Here is a 17719-nt window from a genome sequence, read left to right as displayed (position 1 = left end):
TTCGAAATGCATTCACGGATGTTATAATATAATAATTTATTATTAAATTAATTGACAATTGTTGAACACGTTGGCATTATGTGTTGTAATGTTTGTATAGAGAACTAAAAATGTAAATCTTATAAAGTGATATAAGTGGTCAAAAAGATAGACAACCGCTTTATTTTTAGATAGATGGTTATTTTATTGTTTTATAGTCCTCTGATACCGCGTTGAACGCTTGATTACTAGGTGACTAGGACAGATGACTTTCCATTATTTTCCTGTAATTCAGGCTCGCATTAATCAAAATAGGATTCAAGAACAGTCGGCATGCAATACATACTGTATATATCAGCAATCGTTCGGTTATGATAGCTGCTCCTTACCACTGTGCTACACTGGCGGCCCCCAGTCCATGTTAATAAACATCTGCCCTAAAGCTGGAAGGGATTCCTACTAAATGTCATACGAAACTGACGAAGTTCGGCCGTTAAAGCACGTTCTGTTTCCCTTACTGCGTTAGGTACCTCGTTATTTTTTCCAGCCATCTCATCCGCGTTTCGATGAGCGTCAACAAGGGATCATGGAAAAGACGCGAAGATACATCCGATTGTTTGAATTTAATCTCTCGGGTTTTCGATTTTCCGTCCTAGTTTATTTGAATTCGCCTGAATTGCGCACGCTTATAAGAACTGGGACAGTACCTCTAACCAAAGTTTCGAGTTTCAGAAACTCGAAGCTTCAGAACTGATCCTGGTAAACGTTTTGAACTATTTGTCCCAAATCAAAAACATCTAGACATTTTAGTACAGACAGCACAAGTGTCTGGACAATGAGCGCGGTAGCAGAGTGGTAGGAAAAGAATAGCAATAATGTAAATTATTGAAGAATAGCTCCAAGAATCTTGGCATACACCATTGTGTTATCAAGCACAGGGGGAAGGATGGTGCTGGAAGATCTAGTCTGAATTGTGGTATTTAAGTTAGAAAAACTGGGTTATTGTTAATGTACTAGCCACAGTATATAGTGCCATCTAGATACTTTAGTACAAATGTGTTGTCAAAATGTATAAAGAGACAAGAGCACAACTTGTCAAAGATTTGTGAAGAACCTCATGAAGAGAAGTACTGCTTGGTTCCAGGGATATAGTCTACATACAGCCGCACCTCAGACACTTAAGGTTTATTGCAACAGATGAGACAGAAGGAAGGCCACTTTGCTTGAATGTTTTTCATGAGTGCTTTTCAAGTGTAAAGAGCTGGTATGTTCCAAAAACCCCAGAGTACAGTGTTATTTTAGAAAGTCATTAAAGTGCCTTTGTTTTACATGGAAGAATAATTTTAAAAAGTGGCCAACGCATTGTGACCTGCCTCAGTCTCCGTCAGGGTCATAATCAAATTGGAGCAGACACCCACATAAAATGAGAGAAGTTCACACTCAAATGAGATAACTGGATAATTGGAGGGGGACTCAATAACTGTAGACCGCAAACATTTATATAGAAAGATAATATTTTCATCAAATCCAAACAAAGACTAAATCAAGTTGTTACCTGTGAAAATGTTAATATGAGACTCACAATATGGCCTGAGATAAATGTGTGGCCAAAATGTTTGCATTAATGTATACAATTGAGAATTGCAAATTTAGTTGGAGTTTCAAATAAATTTTAAAGTCGTTACTGGGTTGAGAAGGGTAATTGCTATCTGCCAGAGAACAACCAAATGATTAGTCGCATTTAAACTTTGCAAATATTCATTTCTACTAACAAAATGCAATTTTATTGTAATGTGAAACATCTGTATGATAAAAACACAGGCTTTCTGTTAATAATACGATTATTCTTCAGCAGTTCTGGATTTAAAATATTTTTGAGTTCCCGGTGAAGGAGTAAAATTTATTAAAAATCTATGTTTAAAACAATAATTTTTCTCTTAAGTAATTTAGAGATATCCATGGTTCTATGAAGCAAACTGTATTTGAAATGTTCCATGTTTTCATGATGGAATATTGTGATTTATTGAAAGATTTATTGAAGAGCTACAGTATATAAATAGTTGATGTAAAGGTCACTCTGAGTGAGGGCATCTGCTACACAAATACAATTGTATTAATTTTAAAATGATGTATCAGAGACAATCACATTTGAATGTGCTGCATAGAATTTATTTATTTTACATTAGTTATGTGATTTTACAGACATTAACTGTGTAGAAGATGTGGCAACAAATACACCTTTGCACTTGAGAAGGTGGTCTGATAGGGACAACAGTACAAGTTAAGCACACTGTTCTGTACAGCGACAGGCCAAATGTGCGTTGACTGTTTCCTTGAGGTCCACACTCTTCTCCCTGATACTGCTCAGACCCTCAGACCTGTTCACATTGGATTCTGGAATTGGAAAAGAAACCAGAAATCAGACCAGCAATAATAAATACAAGACAATGCTGAACAACTCTATAAGACTAAACTCTTATTAAATTGCTATCACTGAATCTGAATTGTTTCACCAAAAAGCATTTAGTAGCTATGAGTACCCTTTCTCCATATATGATTGGAACTCACCAATGGGGAGGCAGTGGAAGCCAACAGTGACAGGGGTGGTCCTCAGTGGGTGGCAGCCAGGCAGACAGCGAAGCACAGGGTCAACAGAATAGCATTTAGACTCCTGTCCATCCAAGATCATCTGCTTCTCAAGCTTCACTGACTCCAGCTTCATTCGGCACTCTGGATCAGAGAAAGGGAAATTTGTCAACAAGTCAAGCTTTCATGAGACCTGATTACTGATGTTGTGGAGATACTTACGGTTGTTGTCACGGCAGCTTTCTGCAGGAAGAACCCAGGAATGGGCAAAGCTGAGTGCACTCTTGGTCAGGCGTCCGTTGGGAGTGCGGAATTCCTGTCTTACTTCACCATCAGCCTTTCCACAGATTCCACAAGTCTGACCCTTCATCCAGTCAACAACTTGAACCTAAGTGGCAAGATTGTTCGAAGAATTAGCTATGCTAAATTTGAAAGATGCCTGTACAGAACATGTTTACAAATGGACTTATGGTCACCTTCCACATGTTCTTGTCAAAGTACACCTCATGTAGACCATGGCTGGCAGCATAGAGGGAAAGGCCATCGCCATTCTGTCTGATGAGGATTGATCCTGTAGGCACAAAAAGAAAAAAGAATGTATAATCTGTTATAACGAGATGGAAAAGAAAATGTACGTTTCTGGAACATTGAATCTCCACCCATATATAAGATTTAAGATAGCAAGCATGAACCTGTAGGATGTTCATATGGAAGGCTTGGAACTTGCATGCCGTTGATCTTCATCAGTGCTCCGCTGTCACTGGGGTACAGATCAACATCACTGGAAGAGATCAGCAAGTGGGCATCTTAGAACATGGTGAAATACAATGCAGCTGTGTTGCTTCAGTCGAGAAACATGGAGGTGAGTATGAGCTTTACTAACAGGTCTGCGAGTTTCACAGTGATGTGGTTCTGTTCAGAGGCCTGATCTTTCTTCATCAGAACCATAAACTTCAGCTCTGGTGTGCAATCCTGAGCCAGAACTTGGTAGCAGGAAATGGGCATTTCATTCCTGTATCGTCTGTTGTTGAATGTAGTCAGTGTGTCATTGGTCAGGCTGCATTTTGCTGCAAGAATGCAAAAGTTAATTTCAATTTAATAGTAATAGTAGTAGTAGTGTTCATAAGTTGAATAGTATTTATACTGATTAAATATCAAAAATCAAAATTAAAATGAGTATAAATTAATGCAGTTTAAGCAACTGAAGGTAAAAATCTTCTATCATTACTGCCAACCTGCATTGGCTTCAGCATACATATTGTGAATTCTCTCAGCAATATTCTGTTCCAGGTTTGCATGGGCAGTTGCTTCAGCTCCGAAAGGCAGGGCAATGGGGAGGTACATAGCCAGTTTATAAAGAGTCATCTACAGAAAACAAACAAACAGCAATTTGTCTCAAAGAACCCAGAATGGCATCCATGTAAAATCCTGCAAATATGTTAAACATGTACATTACCCTTGGTGTTTTCAAGATCAGATTAATGGTCCTCTCAGAGGTGGCAGCCACAGTCAATTTGATCTGTCTCCCTCTGTTATATGGTCTGCCCTCACTCAAACCAGCCATCAAAGCAGCACCAGGGATATAGGCAGAGAGCCTATATGGAGTGAGAAGCAAAAAGAGGGCTCAATTAAGGCTCAAGATTTCCACAGTATATGTTGGAAAAGCACCAAATCTTGCAAAGTGGGGATAATTTTTTACATCTTTGAGTAGTGCTTAACAGCGCGAGGAATCTTGTGCCACTTCAGCTTCAGGCGGGCTGCAGGGCTTGCACCCAGAAGACCAGTCTCGGCCTTTATCACTGCTGCATACTCCTGGCATTCTGCTCCCCAGGCAACCTTGGCCTTAAGAGAGCAAAATCATGCATTAAAGATAGTGAGGTTAATGGGGGCATAGGGGTTCAGGATAAATCAGGCTAATGTCACAGAGGTACTACTGTGTCAGTATTCTCTGATTGAAGGCAATTTCTCTCACCATGGCTTTGTGTCTGCTCAGTAGGATACCATCAGCGCACATCTTCCAGTTTTCATTTTCGGCAAGAGTAGCCATGATGACTTGAACCCTGTTAGCAGCAGCATCCATATAGGCAGCAATTTGGTATCCCTGCATCTTTGCATCAGCCCTCACTGCACGGATAATGATCACAGCGGCAGGCTGCTCAGTATCTCCGAGGTATCTATTCTGTGGGAGCAGAAAAAGGGGCAGCACATTGAGGTTGATGATTCCTGACCAGTGTGCTGAGTCTGCAATGTATAAGGAGTACATGAGGAGTTACAGATAGCCTGTACCTTTTTGTAAATGGCCTCAAAGCTGGAAGCACTGCTCCTGCTGCTCACGCTGCTGCTCACACTGCTGCTGACCCTGCTGTTGACTCTGCCGCGGATGCCGCTGCGGGCGCTGCTACTGACGCTGCTGCTCACACTCTTGCTTCTGGAACTGGAGGACACCATGGCCTTGGAGACACCTCTAGAGATTGTGTGCTGCAAGCCAGAGGGAGACAGTCATCTCATATCATTAATATGGCTTATCCATATTCATAGCGTTCAAAAACCCAGAGTAGTGACATGTACACGTACTGAATTTTGTGTCCTAAAATTATTACCTGATGGATGTGGTGTTTGGTGAACTTGTAGTCGTAGATTTCAGCCTGTAAAAGAAAGTGACAGGTTAAGTTTGCAGTTTCCTTCAAGTAATTGACCAAATGGAATTAATTTGGATGTATCATCTGAGCAGTGAGTGATTCCCTCAAACCACAGCTGGGGGATGGACGCCTCACCCTAGACATGCGGCTGGAGATACGGCTGCTGACAGAGCTACTGATAGAGCTGCTGACACTCCAAGCTCTGGAACTGATCTTCTTTGAGGCCGACTTGCGCTTCCTGCTGCTACTGCTGCTGCTGCTGCTTCTCCTGATGATCTTGCTGCCACTGGCCACATGTTTGCTGTTTTTCTTGTGACGAGAAGCAGCTGAAGAGGAGGACGAGCTGGAGGAGCTGGAGGAACTCTTGCTGACGCTGGCTGTGGCAGAGCTACTTGAGCTGGAGGAAGAACTGGTACGGTTTCTCCTCTGCAGAGAGAAAAACATAAACATGAATCTTCGCTATGAATGTTCATCAATATTTTTAGATCTAACAACAATAGAAATGCCAGAGAAGGTTTATATTGTTTGTTGACATTACTTATTTATACATATATTAACTAGCATGTTCAGAATGAAAGACTATTGATTTAAGTTATGGATCACGTGATTTGTAAACCAAAATTACTCACTGCTCCAGTTTCCAGAATCTTCCTCAGTTTAAGCAGGACAGTCTTTCCCTCTGGAGCTTCCACAGCATCCTTCAGGCTGATTATTCTGATGATTTTTGATGCTGCCTTGGGTCCAAGCTGGATTTCAATCTCCACTTTTTCAATGGCTGCTTCAGCAGCTACTGCAAGAGAATTTGTTCCAGATAACTTCAATATGGCAAGGAAGGAAGCAGAAGCAATCATTCATTTAAATGACTATTACATGTTTGGTTCTGACTGGCGTATTATCTGTCTGAGTACACATCTTTACAATATACCTGGTTTCACAGCAACTGTGACTGCATGCTCTCCAACCAGTTTGTAAAGAGGACAGTTTCTGATGAACGCAGCGTTCATGGAGGCAACCTCAACGCACGCTTTCAATCCAAAGGTAGTGAATGTGGCACACAGTGCTTCGTGAACTTTAGCTGAAATAGCCACTTTGGGCCTGGCACTGGCAGTTATATCAGTGTAAATGATTTCTGATGATGCTGACTGAAAACCAGACAGAGAGAACAAGGTATGATTAGTTGTGCACAAGACCACATTTAATGTATGTTTCCTACAACTATTGCAGTGATTTTAACAATGCAAATATTTATCTTTGCCTTACCAATCCACTAGCAATAGAAACGGCTGCTTTAGATGTGAATTTCTCCTTGGACAGCTGGGCTGCAAGAGCTGCAGGCAATATTGCAACTCTTTTAGCTGCTGCAACATCTTCTACATTTCTTGCCACAGCAAAGGTTCCAACACTGTTGAAAAAATATGTTAAGTGTATTATCCATGATGCATTTTAAGACTGATGAAGTGTTCTAGCAGGAAATATATTGTTCAAGTAGTTAATTTTTAATTGCAGCAATAGGTTCCCACCCCAATGTAGGTCAGATTCTCTTGAAACTATTTAAGCATTATTTTCTGAAAAGTAGTTAAAGGCTGCATACCGCACAGCCGCAATGTGTTCCGGAGCCTGAGCAGGCAAGGCCTCAACCTTGAAGATGCCTTCAGCGATGTCGATTCTTGCAGCAAACTTCAGAGGGATGGTTGTGTGCACTTTGGCTTTGGCCATAACTGCAGCCTGAATGAAGGCAGTATTCACTCCCATCACTGCAAATGTGTGCATGGCAATGCTGCAGGAAGCAGAGAAACGGGTGATAAAATAACCCCGTGTAACCTGACCATTTTGCCATCTTAGCCAACAGTCCTTGACTCTACCTTGGTGCGATGTCAGCGTCTAGTTCAATGTTAGTGTTCAACAGCTGAGCGACATGGAAGGCTTCAGCGGGTGCAGGTGTCATGGTGGCTCTGACTGTCAACATAAAGATAGATTAGAATGGAAGAGCAGAAAACCCTCTCAGTTACAAGATATAGCAGGGAAACTTCTGTCTTTTTTTGTGAACTGCTTACCCTTAACTGCAGCAGCAGCAACAGCAGCAGTGTATAGACTCACTTCCATGGGGACACCAGCAGAAGTTGGGAAGATACGACGCACCTCTGCTGCCAGCAGGGGCTTAGCCCACTGGAATGCAGCTCCAGACTGCAGCGTGTTCAGTGCATGCTTCACCATTATATGATGTGCAGCGCTTCCGGTAGTAACCTGCATTCAATCACATCAAAGGAGCCTATTTCATCTCATTTGCAGTTGACAGTGTTTTCGTACAAAACCCAGAAATTACGTTTAGGTACGAAGGTAGAATAATATACACACATTACCACCTTTAACCGAAACATTATATTACATACCTGTATTGCCTGGTCAATGATGGCCTTGTCAATGTTTACAAAGGCAATTTCTTGACCGAACAGCTTGAAATACATTGAAGCCAATGGCTCATTCGCTGGTGCAGCCTTCCAGTCTGTGAGCTGTCAGGAAAAGCAGTGTACATTGAATTTGAAGAAGCTGAAATGATTGTTCAAGGACACCTTAAAATCTCTTGTATAGCTTTCCAGTTTACTCAAAAGTTAAAGATTTTTAGCCAATCATTTCCAAAATAATTTCTCTGCCACTTACAGCCTTCAAGACACGCTTCATCTTTGTGATCCTGTCAGCAGCAGCAACAGCAGGTGCTTTCAGAAGAGCCTCCTGGATTCCTTCAGTTCTAACACCAAGCTGGTACAGAGGGAGGATTTTATTTTATTTCAGCTTGAAAGAATTACTCACTCTATAAAACAGTGAAACAATGTTTCATAAATTTCATTCTCACCTCCAGAACATTAGCTGCTGCACCAGCAATGTAGGCACGGAATTTGGCTACAACAGCCCTGGGCAAAAGGGTGGCAGCATCATTGACAAGGAAGGCACTGGCAGCAGCACCAGCCATCAGATGAGCTTTAAACAGAAAGCAACAATTCTTAGTTTTTTAATAATTCACGGATAACCTCAAGCAAAAAGATGTAATGATGTCCTCGTGTCTGGTATAAACATTACACAGATTTTATATTATCCTTACTGTTGTAACTGTCAAGATGGATAGCTTTGCTGAAACGGTAGCTCAGTCTGTCTAATTTGGGGCTCAGGATCTTGACGGCAACATTGCAGGCAGCAGCACTGAACAGAGAGAAAGGAGAAATATTACTTTTTCATCAAATCTATGATGAGAAAGTAGTGGTGAGAGGCATGATTGAACATGTGCTCTTACACAGGAGCAAGGTCAGGGGCAGTACTCCTGGTCAGAGCCTTCATGTGGGAATAGGTGAAGCTGGCAACTTGCAGGCTGGCCTCCTTCGCTAGAGCGTCAGCAACTGCAGCCACCAAACCCATACTTGGCCTGGTCTCAAACAGCACAACACAGGCCACCATGCGCACCTCTGGATGCAAAGCTCTGTCCATGAACAGTTGTACAGCCACCTCCTGGACCTGGTACACAACAAGTGGACATTTGAAAGAAAAGCCTCATGTTAACTTCACGTACTGACACAGCTTATAAAAATGAGAGCAGATAATGATACGTTTTATATATGCCTTTAGACCGATTAATACTCGCCATTCTGCGTTCCAGTTTGGCAATGTTCCTGAGGGCCATCACAGCGTCAACATGAACTCTGACTGGGAGCGCAGCAGCTGCATGACCAAATCCAGGCAGGAGCTTCATGATTGTCTTGATACTGGCAGGATGACCAGCATTCCCCAGAACTTTCACTGCCAGGATGATCTCAGCCACATCAGCTTTAGCAATAGCTTCAGCAGCAATGTCATGAACGGGCTGAGGAAAGGAGATTGGGGAAGATGGTCAATCCCACTAGTAATTGTACTACAGTAGCTAATGGCAGAACCATACAAAATACCCATATACCTTCAGAACATCAGCTGGGCAGGTGGGGTGTGCAGCACAGAACTTGAAAACCATGGAGCCGTAACCAAGCATGGCAATTTCACGCAGAACACGGTTTTTCTCAATTTGAGGGCTGAATACCAGACTCTGGAAGAGGTAATAGACATTGTTTTTCAGAATTTTTCCAATCATAAATCAATCTGATCTTAAACACTGAGATGAATGGGACTACGCACAGCTGCAAGGTCAATGGTTTCCATGTCCGCCTTGACCATTTGCACAGCAGCTAGCAGTGCCTGAGCACTTTCAGCAGTGGTAAGTTCACCAGCCAGGAACATCTCCTTGATGAATCTCACAGCATGGACTGTTCCGATGGCAGGGACGGCATCCAAGATCCAGCGCCTGAAGAATGAAAGTTTCATGTGATCATTCACACATCCATTTCCTGTTACTACAAAGTTGTCAAAAAGAAAGCTTGCTTAGTTTTATAATGCCAAGGAAGTATATGGTAATGTTTCTCTAGAAAATTACCTGTGTGCTGGTTTCTCCTTGAATTGAGCCCAGATGCCTTCAATGTTCTCGTACGTAGCTACACGGAGTAGCTGGACCAGCTCTACAAACTTCAGAGGAGCATCTTCATGGACCGCAGCCACATTGTATGTTACCAGATGATTCAGGATTTCAACAATCTACAAAGGTCAGAATGTGAAACAATGAATCATTACGAGCATTCCAAAAAAATCAAACTCTCTGTTTTTCTAAGCAGTAGGATAATATATTTCAACAGGTGAATGTATAAACACAGCCACTATACCTGAGTGTGTGCATTACTGATCCTTATGAGTTGAATGGGAGTCTGGAGTATCTCAGATGCAAACTCATAAGCCAAAGACCCACGAGCCAGGTAGTCTGCATGAATGGGCCTAACGGCATCTGCTTGGAACTCAAGGAATGCAAGGATTTGTCTGTATATGAAAATGAAAGAAATAATAACTATTTGAAATAACAAAACAAGTAAATATTTTCTAAGTATCGGTGCTCATTTCTGATCAATTTTGCTAGTGCCTAGCTTTGCAGTTTTACCTTGCTTCCATTTGGGCAGCCCCAGCCATCTCATTGAAAGGCGTGAACTGATGAAGCTCCTTAACAGTGGCCTCTTTAATTACAGCTCCACTTGCAGTGCGCTCCATCACATAGTTGTAGGCTGCAGCTCCCCTCATGTTCTTTCCTCTCTGTGTAGAGAAAGCAGTGTGGTGAGCTTTCATGAGTTGCATGGAACTTTGTCAGAGTTCTCTACAGTTCATATTAGCCTTACCTGTTGACAGCGGGCACATGTCTCCATGTATGCCATACCAATATCCTTCATTATTCTCTCCTCGCAGTTGTTCAGATCTTTGGACTTGGTGATATAAATGAGATCTGCCTTTGCATCCTCACTGATCACATAGTCTGTCTTGCAGACTCCTTGAGCTCCAGCCTGGTAAACAGAGGGCATGGAATGAGTGACCAGTCAGGAACATTTCTATTGAGTTCAACTTTGCTCCTTGAGCTTGAGTTCTCACCTCTTGCAACTCATACACGTTCTGGGTCTGTTTGATGTTGAGCTGAAGTATGTTCAGGATACCTCTGTGGACATTCAGAACAGTTGCAGAGACATCAGCGGGGGCAAACACCTTCCCCACGACACCATTAGTGTACTCAAATTTGATGGGAATTAGCAGCTGAGCAGCGAGGGCCTCAGTTAGCTTTGCAGCTGGTACAAATGGATCCTTGGGCCAGATGCCACTGTACTCAAAGATCTGAGGGTCCATGAGCTGGGAAGACAATATTTTAATTAGGTAAGAATTCTGTTGTCATGGACACTGCATTTGATCAAATCAAATTTTGTCATTTAAAAGACAGTAGGTACATTTTCATGGTTGTTTATACTAAATGTATCAATGTACTCCAAGTTTTTCATTACAATTGTCTTACGATGTATACTTTTAGTGAGTTTTACCTTCAGCAGGTAGGTGTTCTGGGCAACTGCACTGATGAGAACCTTGCTGGTAACTTTCACTCCAGCCCTGGCCAGGCCCGCCTCAGGCAGACCACCCATGATCACTGCTTCATACTTGTACACATAGGTCTTACTGGTGGCAAATTCTGGTGCTGTAACAACAGTCATCACTTTCTAATGAAGAATGGTCTTGCTTTAAAATGTCTTATGTAATAAACTACAATTAAATCACAACTGACATACATTAACATATACATTAACAAATTTTAAATAACTTTGATACTCACCAAGCTTAATCTGGTGACCCGCTGCAAGCAAATAAAAAAAAGATCTCTTTAAAATGGTGATTAACATGTTAACAATATTATCCCTGTAATAATTTTGTCTTGATTTTTAAAAAAATTCTATCAAGGTACCATTTATGACTGATGTTAGACCCAGCAGAATATTGCATAAGATGAAGTCAGTAAACTTTTTCACATAGGCAGAAGCAAAAAAATTATAATTTATCCTTCAATATACTTACCCACAAGGGCCAGAGTCAGGGCAAGAACAACCGTTCTCATGGCTGGTGGGATGTGAAGATGGTTGGAAACAGAATGCCTTTTATAGGAGATTCTTTGCTGACTTTGCAGTCATCAGAAGATGTATCATTAACTACATTTTTCCAAATTCACCTTGTATTGTAAATATAATCAAGTAAAATAATTGGACAAATGTCTGATAGTGAGGGTGACCGTGCAAGGTTAGGTTAACTTGTTCTCTTCTGTCTGCTTCTTTGACAGGTCAGGCTCAATGTCCAAATTGAAATAATGTTTGACATGATACCCTTGATGAATATTTAACTGAAATTAAACCTGTTATTATGTATTTTCTCAACTGTGAAATTTGAAACAAGCAGATGTGCAAAATGCCTCTACAAATTATCTTACATACTTTTATTGGTGTTAGCTATGCTATTGAATCTTGGCCAGCTGTCATTCATATGAATTTTATTCAAAGTTATATAACATACCGTACTGTTTGAAAGGAATAAAATTATATATATATATTATATAATGCATTTGATTCTGTTTGATTGAATTAGCAGGTATTAAAATAAAGGTTTGCATTTATTATCAGCCATGTGCTTTGTCCTTGAGTAACATATTTAATCAAGTGAATTTGAAGTGTCATTTGCAGTTTGATATACAGTATCTTTGAATTCAATTGATACATTTTTTGAAATGCTTTGCCATTGAACCCCAGACTGAATGATTATTTGTTTTGCACAAGACAAAAATAAACGTTGGCATAAGCTAACAACTCTGGGGTCAAAATGACCATTGTTGATACAAGGCACAGAAATAGGCATTGTAGGTTTGTAGCCTATTGCAGTGAGCGTGGTTTCATAAATTTAACTAGATTTGTATAATGTAAACTGATATACATTCATCATTCACAAAATAGTGTGCTTTATTAATGGTTAAATGATTAAATGAAATCAACCAAAGTCTTACAGTTTTCAAATAAATTTATTTGTCCAAAAAACAGGTTTCACAATTATTGGCGCCCCTGGTTTAATACTTTGCACAACCTCCCTTGCCAAAGATGACAGCCCTAAGTCTTTTCCCATAATTTGTGATATGGTTAGAGAACACATTTTGGCCATTCCTCCACGCAGAACTTTTCAAGATCATTGATATCCTTGGGTTTGCACTTATAGACTGCCCTCTTCAGTTTAGACCAAAAGTTTTCGATGGAATTTAAGTCCAAAGTCTGGGAAGGCCATTGCAAAACATAGATTTTGTTTTTCCATTTCTGTATGAATTTTGATGTATGTTTGGGGTCATTGTCCCACTGGAAAATCCACCTATGACCAAGTCTCAGTCTCCTAGCAGTGACAGCCAGATTTTCTGCCAAATTTTCATGGTACATCGTGGAATTCATTAGGCCATTGATCTTAACTAGTGCCCCTGGACCGCTGGCAGCAAAACCTCCCCAAAACATCAGTGACTCACCTCCATATTTGACAGTAGGTATGAGGTGCTTCACCTTGTATGCATTCTTCTTTTGCCGATGGTGTGCCTGGCCAAAAAGTTCAATTTTGGTCTCATCTGACCATAGCACTCTCTTCCAGTCATAATTCTAGTGACCTTTCGCAAACTCCAGGCACTTGGTTCTGTTTCTTGTGGCACCACTTGTCTATATATATATATATATAGAGAGAGAGAGAGAGGAGAGAGAGAGGCAGATCTCTAAACATTAAAAATGTCATCACACAAAACAAATATATTGTTCAGAGATTTTATATTTATTTACAGCCCTTAATAATTTGTAAATCTTCTTTTGTAGAGGATTACACTGGCAAGACATTTCCTGTCCTGTATTTTATTATATTCTGGCTATTCAGATGGTGGATTTTTCACCATTTGTCAAGAATTGATTTAGGTTCTTCAGACCTTGTCAGGGTTTCAGAGACTGCTTCCTGCAACAACCAGCAGGCGTCCTCATAAAAGCCTGTCTGGCCCTGTTGCCTGCTGCTTCCGTGAACTTCCACCAGAGGTCCTCCTGCTTGTAACTTGCCTAATCTAGTTAATCGTTTTTAACTGTCTGTAGTTAGTCTCTCCACTTTTTTGGTGGCCTATATAAACCTTGCCTGTGACTTGGTTCCCTGCTCAGTCTTGATCTGTCTTGCTTTGTGTGTTTCCTGTGTGCAAAGCTTGTTGTTTTTGAGTCTCCAGTAACATTACTTTGTTTCTTTACAACTCATCTGTGCTACTGTGTTGTCTCTGCAACTGGATTCCCCCTGCCCACTTGTTAAAGACCTTTTGGTCCTTGTTTGTGAATAGCTTTCTTGAGTTCAAACCACAAAAGTTCATGTAGATTGAGGTCTTAAGTTTGAGATAGCTATCTGAGAATTTATACTGAGTGCAGTCAATAGTGTCTTAAATTTTGATTGATGATTTGGGTTATTGACATATCCTTTTTTCAGCTTCACCATGTGACCCTACAGTGACTGAGATGTGTGTTTGGCATACAATCTAAAAATGACTGTACTCAACTTAATATGCCCTGTCTTATGCATTGTCATTATGGGGTTATAGTGGTTGGCTAATGGAGATTAAATTTGTTGCCCCATCTTCCTGAGAGAGTTAACATTTGTGTGGGATTTTGAGATCATTCCATTTCTTAGCCTCCTGATTAAATTAAAAGAATGAAAGGTATCTTAGCCAGCTGGATGGTTCTCTAGTAGGAAGAAACCCATACTGTTACAAAATGTGCTAAGCAAACTGTGGTATATTTAGCAATAGTCCTTGATTTCTTTCTGTAGCAACCTGCCAAGTTACTTTTATGTGGCTTAATTTCAATTTGTATCTGCACATATGGCTGTCTGGATTCCAGCTGAGCCTTGTTAATCTACAGTATGATAGGAAGGAGTACAAACACTGTAAGGAGCTGTCTGGATGCTGAGGGGAGGTCCGTGGCTCATTCCTCACTACACAGCCAAGGCTACTTAGGTGGCTACAGAAAAGGGAGAGCAGTCACAAGTCTGTTTGAAGCTTGTAACTCTGTTCTGGAGTTCAAGATTATCAACAGTCATCCAAGGATTTAATTGAGGGGATGTATTACGATTAGAGATAGTATTTTAACAGTGGAGCACTACTGAAACCTTTTTTTGATTGAGTATATAAAATAGCCTTTTCAGAATGTAAGAAGGAATAGACATAGTTAGGACTATACACTGTCAATGGAAATTATCTGACACATCCGAACAATTACATCAACCTGATGCACCAGATTTTTCTGTCAGTATATGAAATACCACATGCCTTCTGAATAACTTCTGCTCTCACTTCACAAATATCTTGCTCTCCTTCTCCTGTGATTGATTTCCAACTCCATATGCCTTGAGTTATTTCATTTAGCAGATGGTCCTATCCAGAGTGACTTACACAGTGCATATTATAACGAGGCATGAAAAATTACACAGACACCACTAACCACACATGAACAAGTGTCAATGCCAAACATAATGCTGAGATCACAGATGTGTGTCTAGATAGACATATAAATGCAAGGCAATATGTATGAATTAATGACTATACCATTCCAAATACTACACTAACATATACCACAAGCATGCAAATAAACCTCCACATACCTAATTACATAACACTCTGAAGTACACTTCCACATATATTTGGTTACATACAAGAGGGACAAAAGATCACGCTTGAGGCATAGCCTGAAGAAGTGGGTCTCAGTCTGAGACAAAAGATGGCCGGTGTTTCAACTGTTCTAACCAAAACATGAAGCTCATTCCCAAGCCCAAGACAGACAGTGGGTGTATCCGGGATTTGAAGTTATGAGAGGGGGGGGGAAGAGCCAAGCATCCTGAAGAAGCCTCTTATTTGAGTTATGCATTACCTCACAAATGGTTTACTTAAAGGGTTTACACTGGTATAATTACTGGTATGATTTATTTAATTTAAAAAATTTGTTTGTTTTTTGGCAATAACTGCAGTCAGGTCTTACCAAGCCAGATATCATTGAAGCAATGGTTTCTAAATAGGAAGGACAGAACTTTTAAATTAATACAAATATTACAGACAAATTTGAATACCAGAGATAATTGATACCAGAGATAACTGCTGTACCTGCTGAGGAATATTTTCACTTTCAGAGCGAATTGTTTCTACAATACCATTGATCTGCCTTGCCTAAATGTTGGCCATGTACCATTTCTGCATTAATATAAGTCACCATTGTTTCTATCATAGCAAGGTAATTGGTTCAGTTTCTTTAATCCAGAACCATAGATAGGGCATTAGAGACAAACAGTTTGAAACAGTTCTTGCCCTGTTTTGAAGTACCTTGTGTACTTGTGAATTTGAATCATTGTATAACAAATTACTCTTTTCAATAAACAACATTTGAGTGGAACCTGTTTTAATGTCAGGTGTCCTTTAGACTAACATTAGAAAAATTTACATATGTACATTGTAAAAGGAAAGCCTAAAACCTTCTAGGAGATTTGGGGGATTTCTGTTGTATTTTTTAAAACTAGTGACTTGGCATTGGTTCGATATGGGAGAGAGAATGGGAACTGTGCAATGAATAATTGATTAGGCACACCTGCTATTGTTTTTCTGTATTTTGCAGAGGTTGCTAGACCTTTCATTTTATGTAGTCTTACTTTGAATGAAAGACTGCTCCCTTTATTCTGTTGTAGGGTCATGTGTGTAACACAAAATGATTGTTTTCAATTCACCCATTTGTCGTTGTGTAACTGTTTGCTGAGGTTTTGTTGTCCTCAGCTTCTGTTGAAGTGAAAACAAAAATCACACAAAGGTAAGAAAATGAAACACAAATAGTCACCTGTTTGGCTAGACTTACCACAATACCATTATATTCAGCCTACAGCTACAACTTATATGTGGAAACATAATGGATGTGATGGTATTGCCATCGTCATATCAGATGGTTTTGGTTTGCCTTTGTATGTCATCTCATCTGAATGCTTTTAAATTAAACAAACCTAAATAAGGATACATAGAATGTGCATGAACTGCTTCATCAATTTTTGTACTATGTGATAGGCTTGTGGTAGACTGTGGTACAGCTGCAACACTGTTTTCATCAAATGTACAGCTCTCCATTTATAAAAATCTTTTTGGCACTAAGGTTTGAGATTTTTCTATTAATTGAAAAGCAAAGTTCTTCAAAACATGGAATGAAATTTATTGGATGTGTTCTATATCTTAGATAATTCTTCATCACATGAAATAAAAACATAAGTTAGCTCCAATTTTACCCTGCACTGTTGGTGCTAAAATGCTCTAGCATGGTCAATTTCAACAGCTAAATTAAAATGTAAAACATTTTATTCTTCACAGAATCTTACACAGTGTAGGCTGTGAAGTGCCTAATGTCTCAGCTGGATTTAAGACACAATGCAAAAGAATTTGTGTTTCACATTATTTTACTATGCACTCAGGTATTGAAATTGAGTGAGATAAGAAATGCACTATATTCAAATTAGAAATATGCCACATAGACTACCATATAATATACTACAAGTGAACTCAAATGTGTTATTATATGTGGACTACAAGTTCCACAAATTCCATTATCAATATGAGGTGAACTTAGAAGCAACAAATATGACTACATTAGGTCATACACACTAAAGAGACACTATTCAAAATGTATTTTATTGAGCATTTCCTCTAATCTTTCAAGAAACTTCAATATGTTTTAATATTCATTTTAAAACTTTTAATCAGAAGCTTGAAACCTGAATGGGGATTTCTGCCCTTCAACACAGTACTTCACCTGAATTGTTTTAAGTGGCTGCATCCCTGGGAGAGGAATCATCCTATGTATTTATGAATATACTGTGAAATTAGGACCTGTTGTAGTATTAGTATTTTATTGTGAAATTGGTACACACCAATGTATCCAATGGTACCATTATCCAATGGTAGCTTGTGTAATAAATTTAGAACCAGGAAGCAGGGTTTGTAACCAAAAGACTGAAAATTTGTTATCTAAGAGAAGGTGCAGCTGTTCCAGCACATTACTTAACCTGAGCTGCTTTCCTAAAAAATGGCT

At 39.9% G+C, this 17719-nt stretch overlaps 1 protein-coding gene across 1 annotated transcript; it reads right to left on the bottom strand.

Annotated features, from left to right (window-relative positions):
* Positions 1-2260: 2260 nt before the first annotated feature.
* LOC118772635 (vitellogenin-like) lies at positions 2261-11688 on the bottom strand. The gene is made up of 35 exons (XM_036521149.1): positions 11649-11688; positions 11410-11430; positions 11123-11274; positions 10686-10937; positions 10439-10600; positions 10207-10355; positions 9938-10088; positions 9655-9812; positions 9360-9525; positions 9145-9270; positions 8836-9054; positions 8491-8708; positions 8302-8399; positions 8056-8180; positions 7863-7961; positions 7595-7714; positions 7259-7448; positions 7067-7160; positions 6796-6981; positions 6465-6606; positions 6130-6346; positions 5808-5991; positions 5340-5625; positions 5166-5210; positions 4852-5043; positions 4538-4744; positions 4265-4407; positions 4022-4160; positions 3801-3930; positions 3449-3632; positions 3258-3346; positions 3042-3136; positions 2788-2953; positions 2548-2709; positions 2261-2373 (listed from the first exon to the last, which is right to left on the bottom strand). Exons 1-35 carry the CDS (start codon positions 11686-11688, stop codon positions 2261-2263), a joined length of 5220 nt encoding a protein of 1739 aa, XP_036377042.1.
* Between the last annotated feature and the right edge of the window lie 6031 nt (positions 11689-17719).

This window comes from Megalops cyprinoides, chromosome 2 (genome assembly GCF_013368585.1).
Source record: "Megalops cyprinoides isolate fMegCyp1 chromosome 2, fMegCyp1.pri, whole genome shotgun sequence".
In the NCBI taxonomy this organism is placed as follows: domain Eukaryota; kingdom Metazoa; phylum Chordata; class Actinopteri; order Elopiformes; family Megalopidae; genus Megalops; species Megalops cyprinoides.
Note: the sequence above shows the minus strand (reverse complement) of the source record. Positions and strands in the feature narration are given on the sequence as shown.

Excerpts from the sequence above, each read along its gene's own strand:
- LOC118772635 (XM_036521149.1), bottom strand. The coding sequence starts at position 11,688 with ATGAGAACGGTTGTTCTTGCCCTGACTCTGGCCCTTGTGG. Across the intron at positions 8,709-8,835 it reads CCAAACTGGAACGCAGAATG|GTCCAGGAGGTGGCTGTACA; the intron begins GCGAGTATTAAT and ends GTTGTGTACCAG. Across the intron at positions 4,408-4,537 it reads TGAGCAGACACAAAGCCATG|GCCAAGGTTGCCTGGGGAGC; the intron begins GTGAGAGAAATT and ends TGCTCTCTTAAG.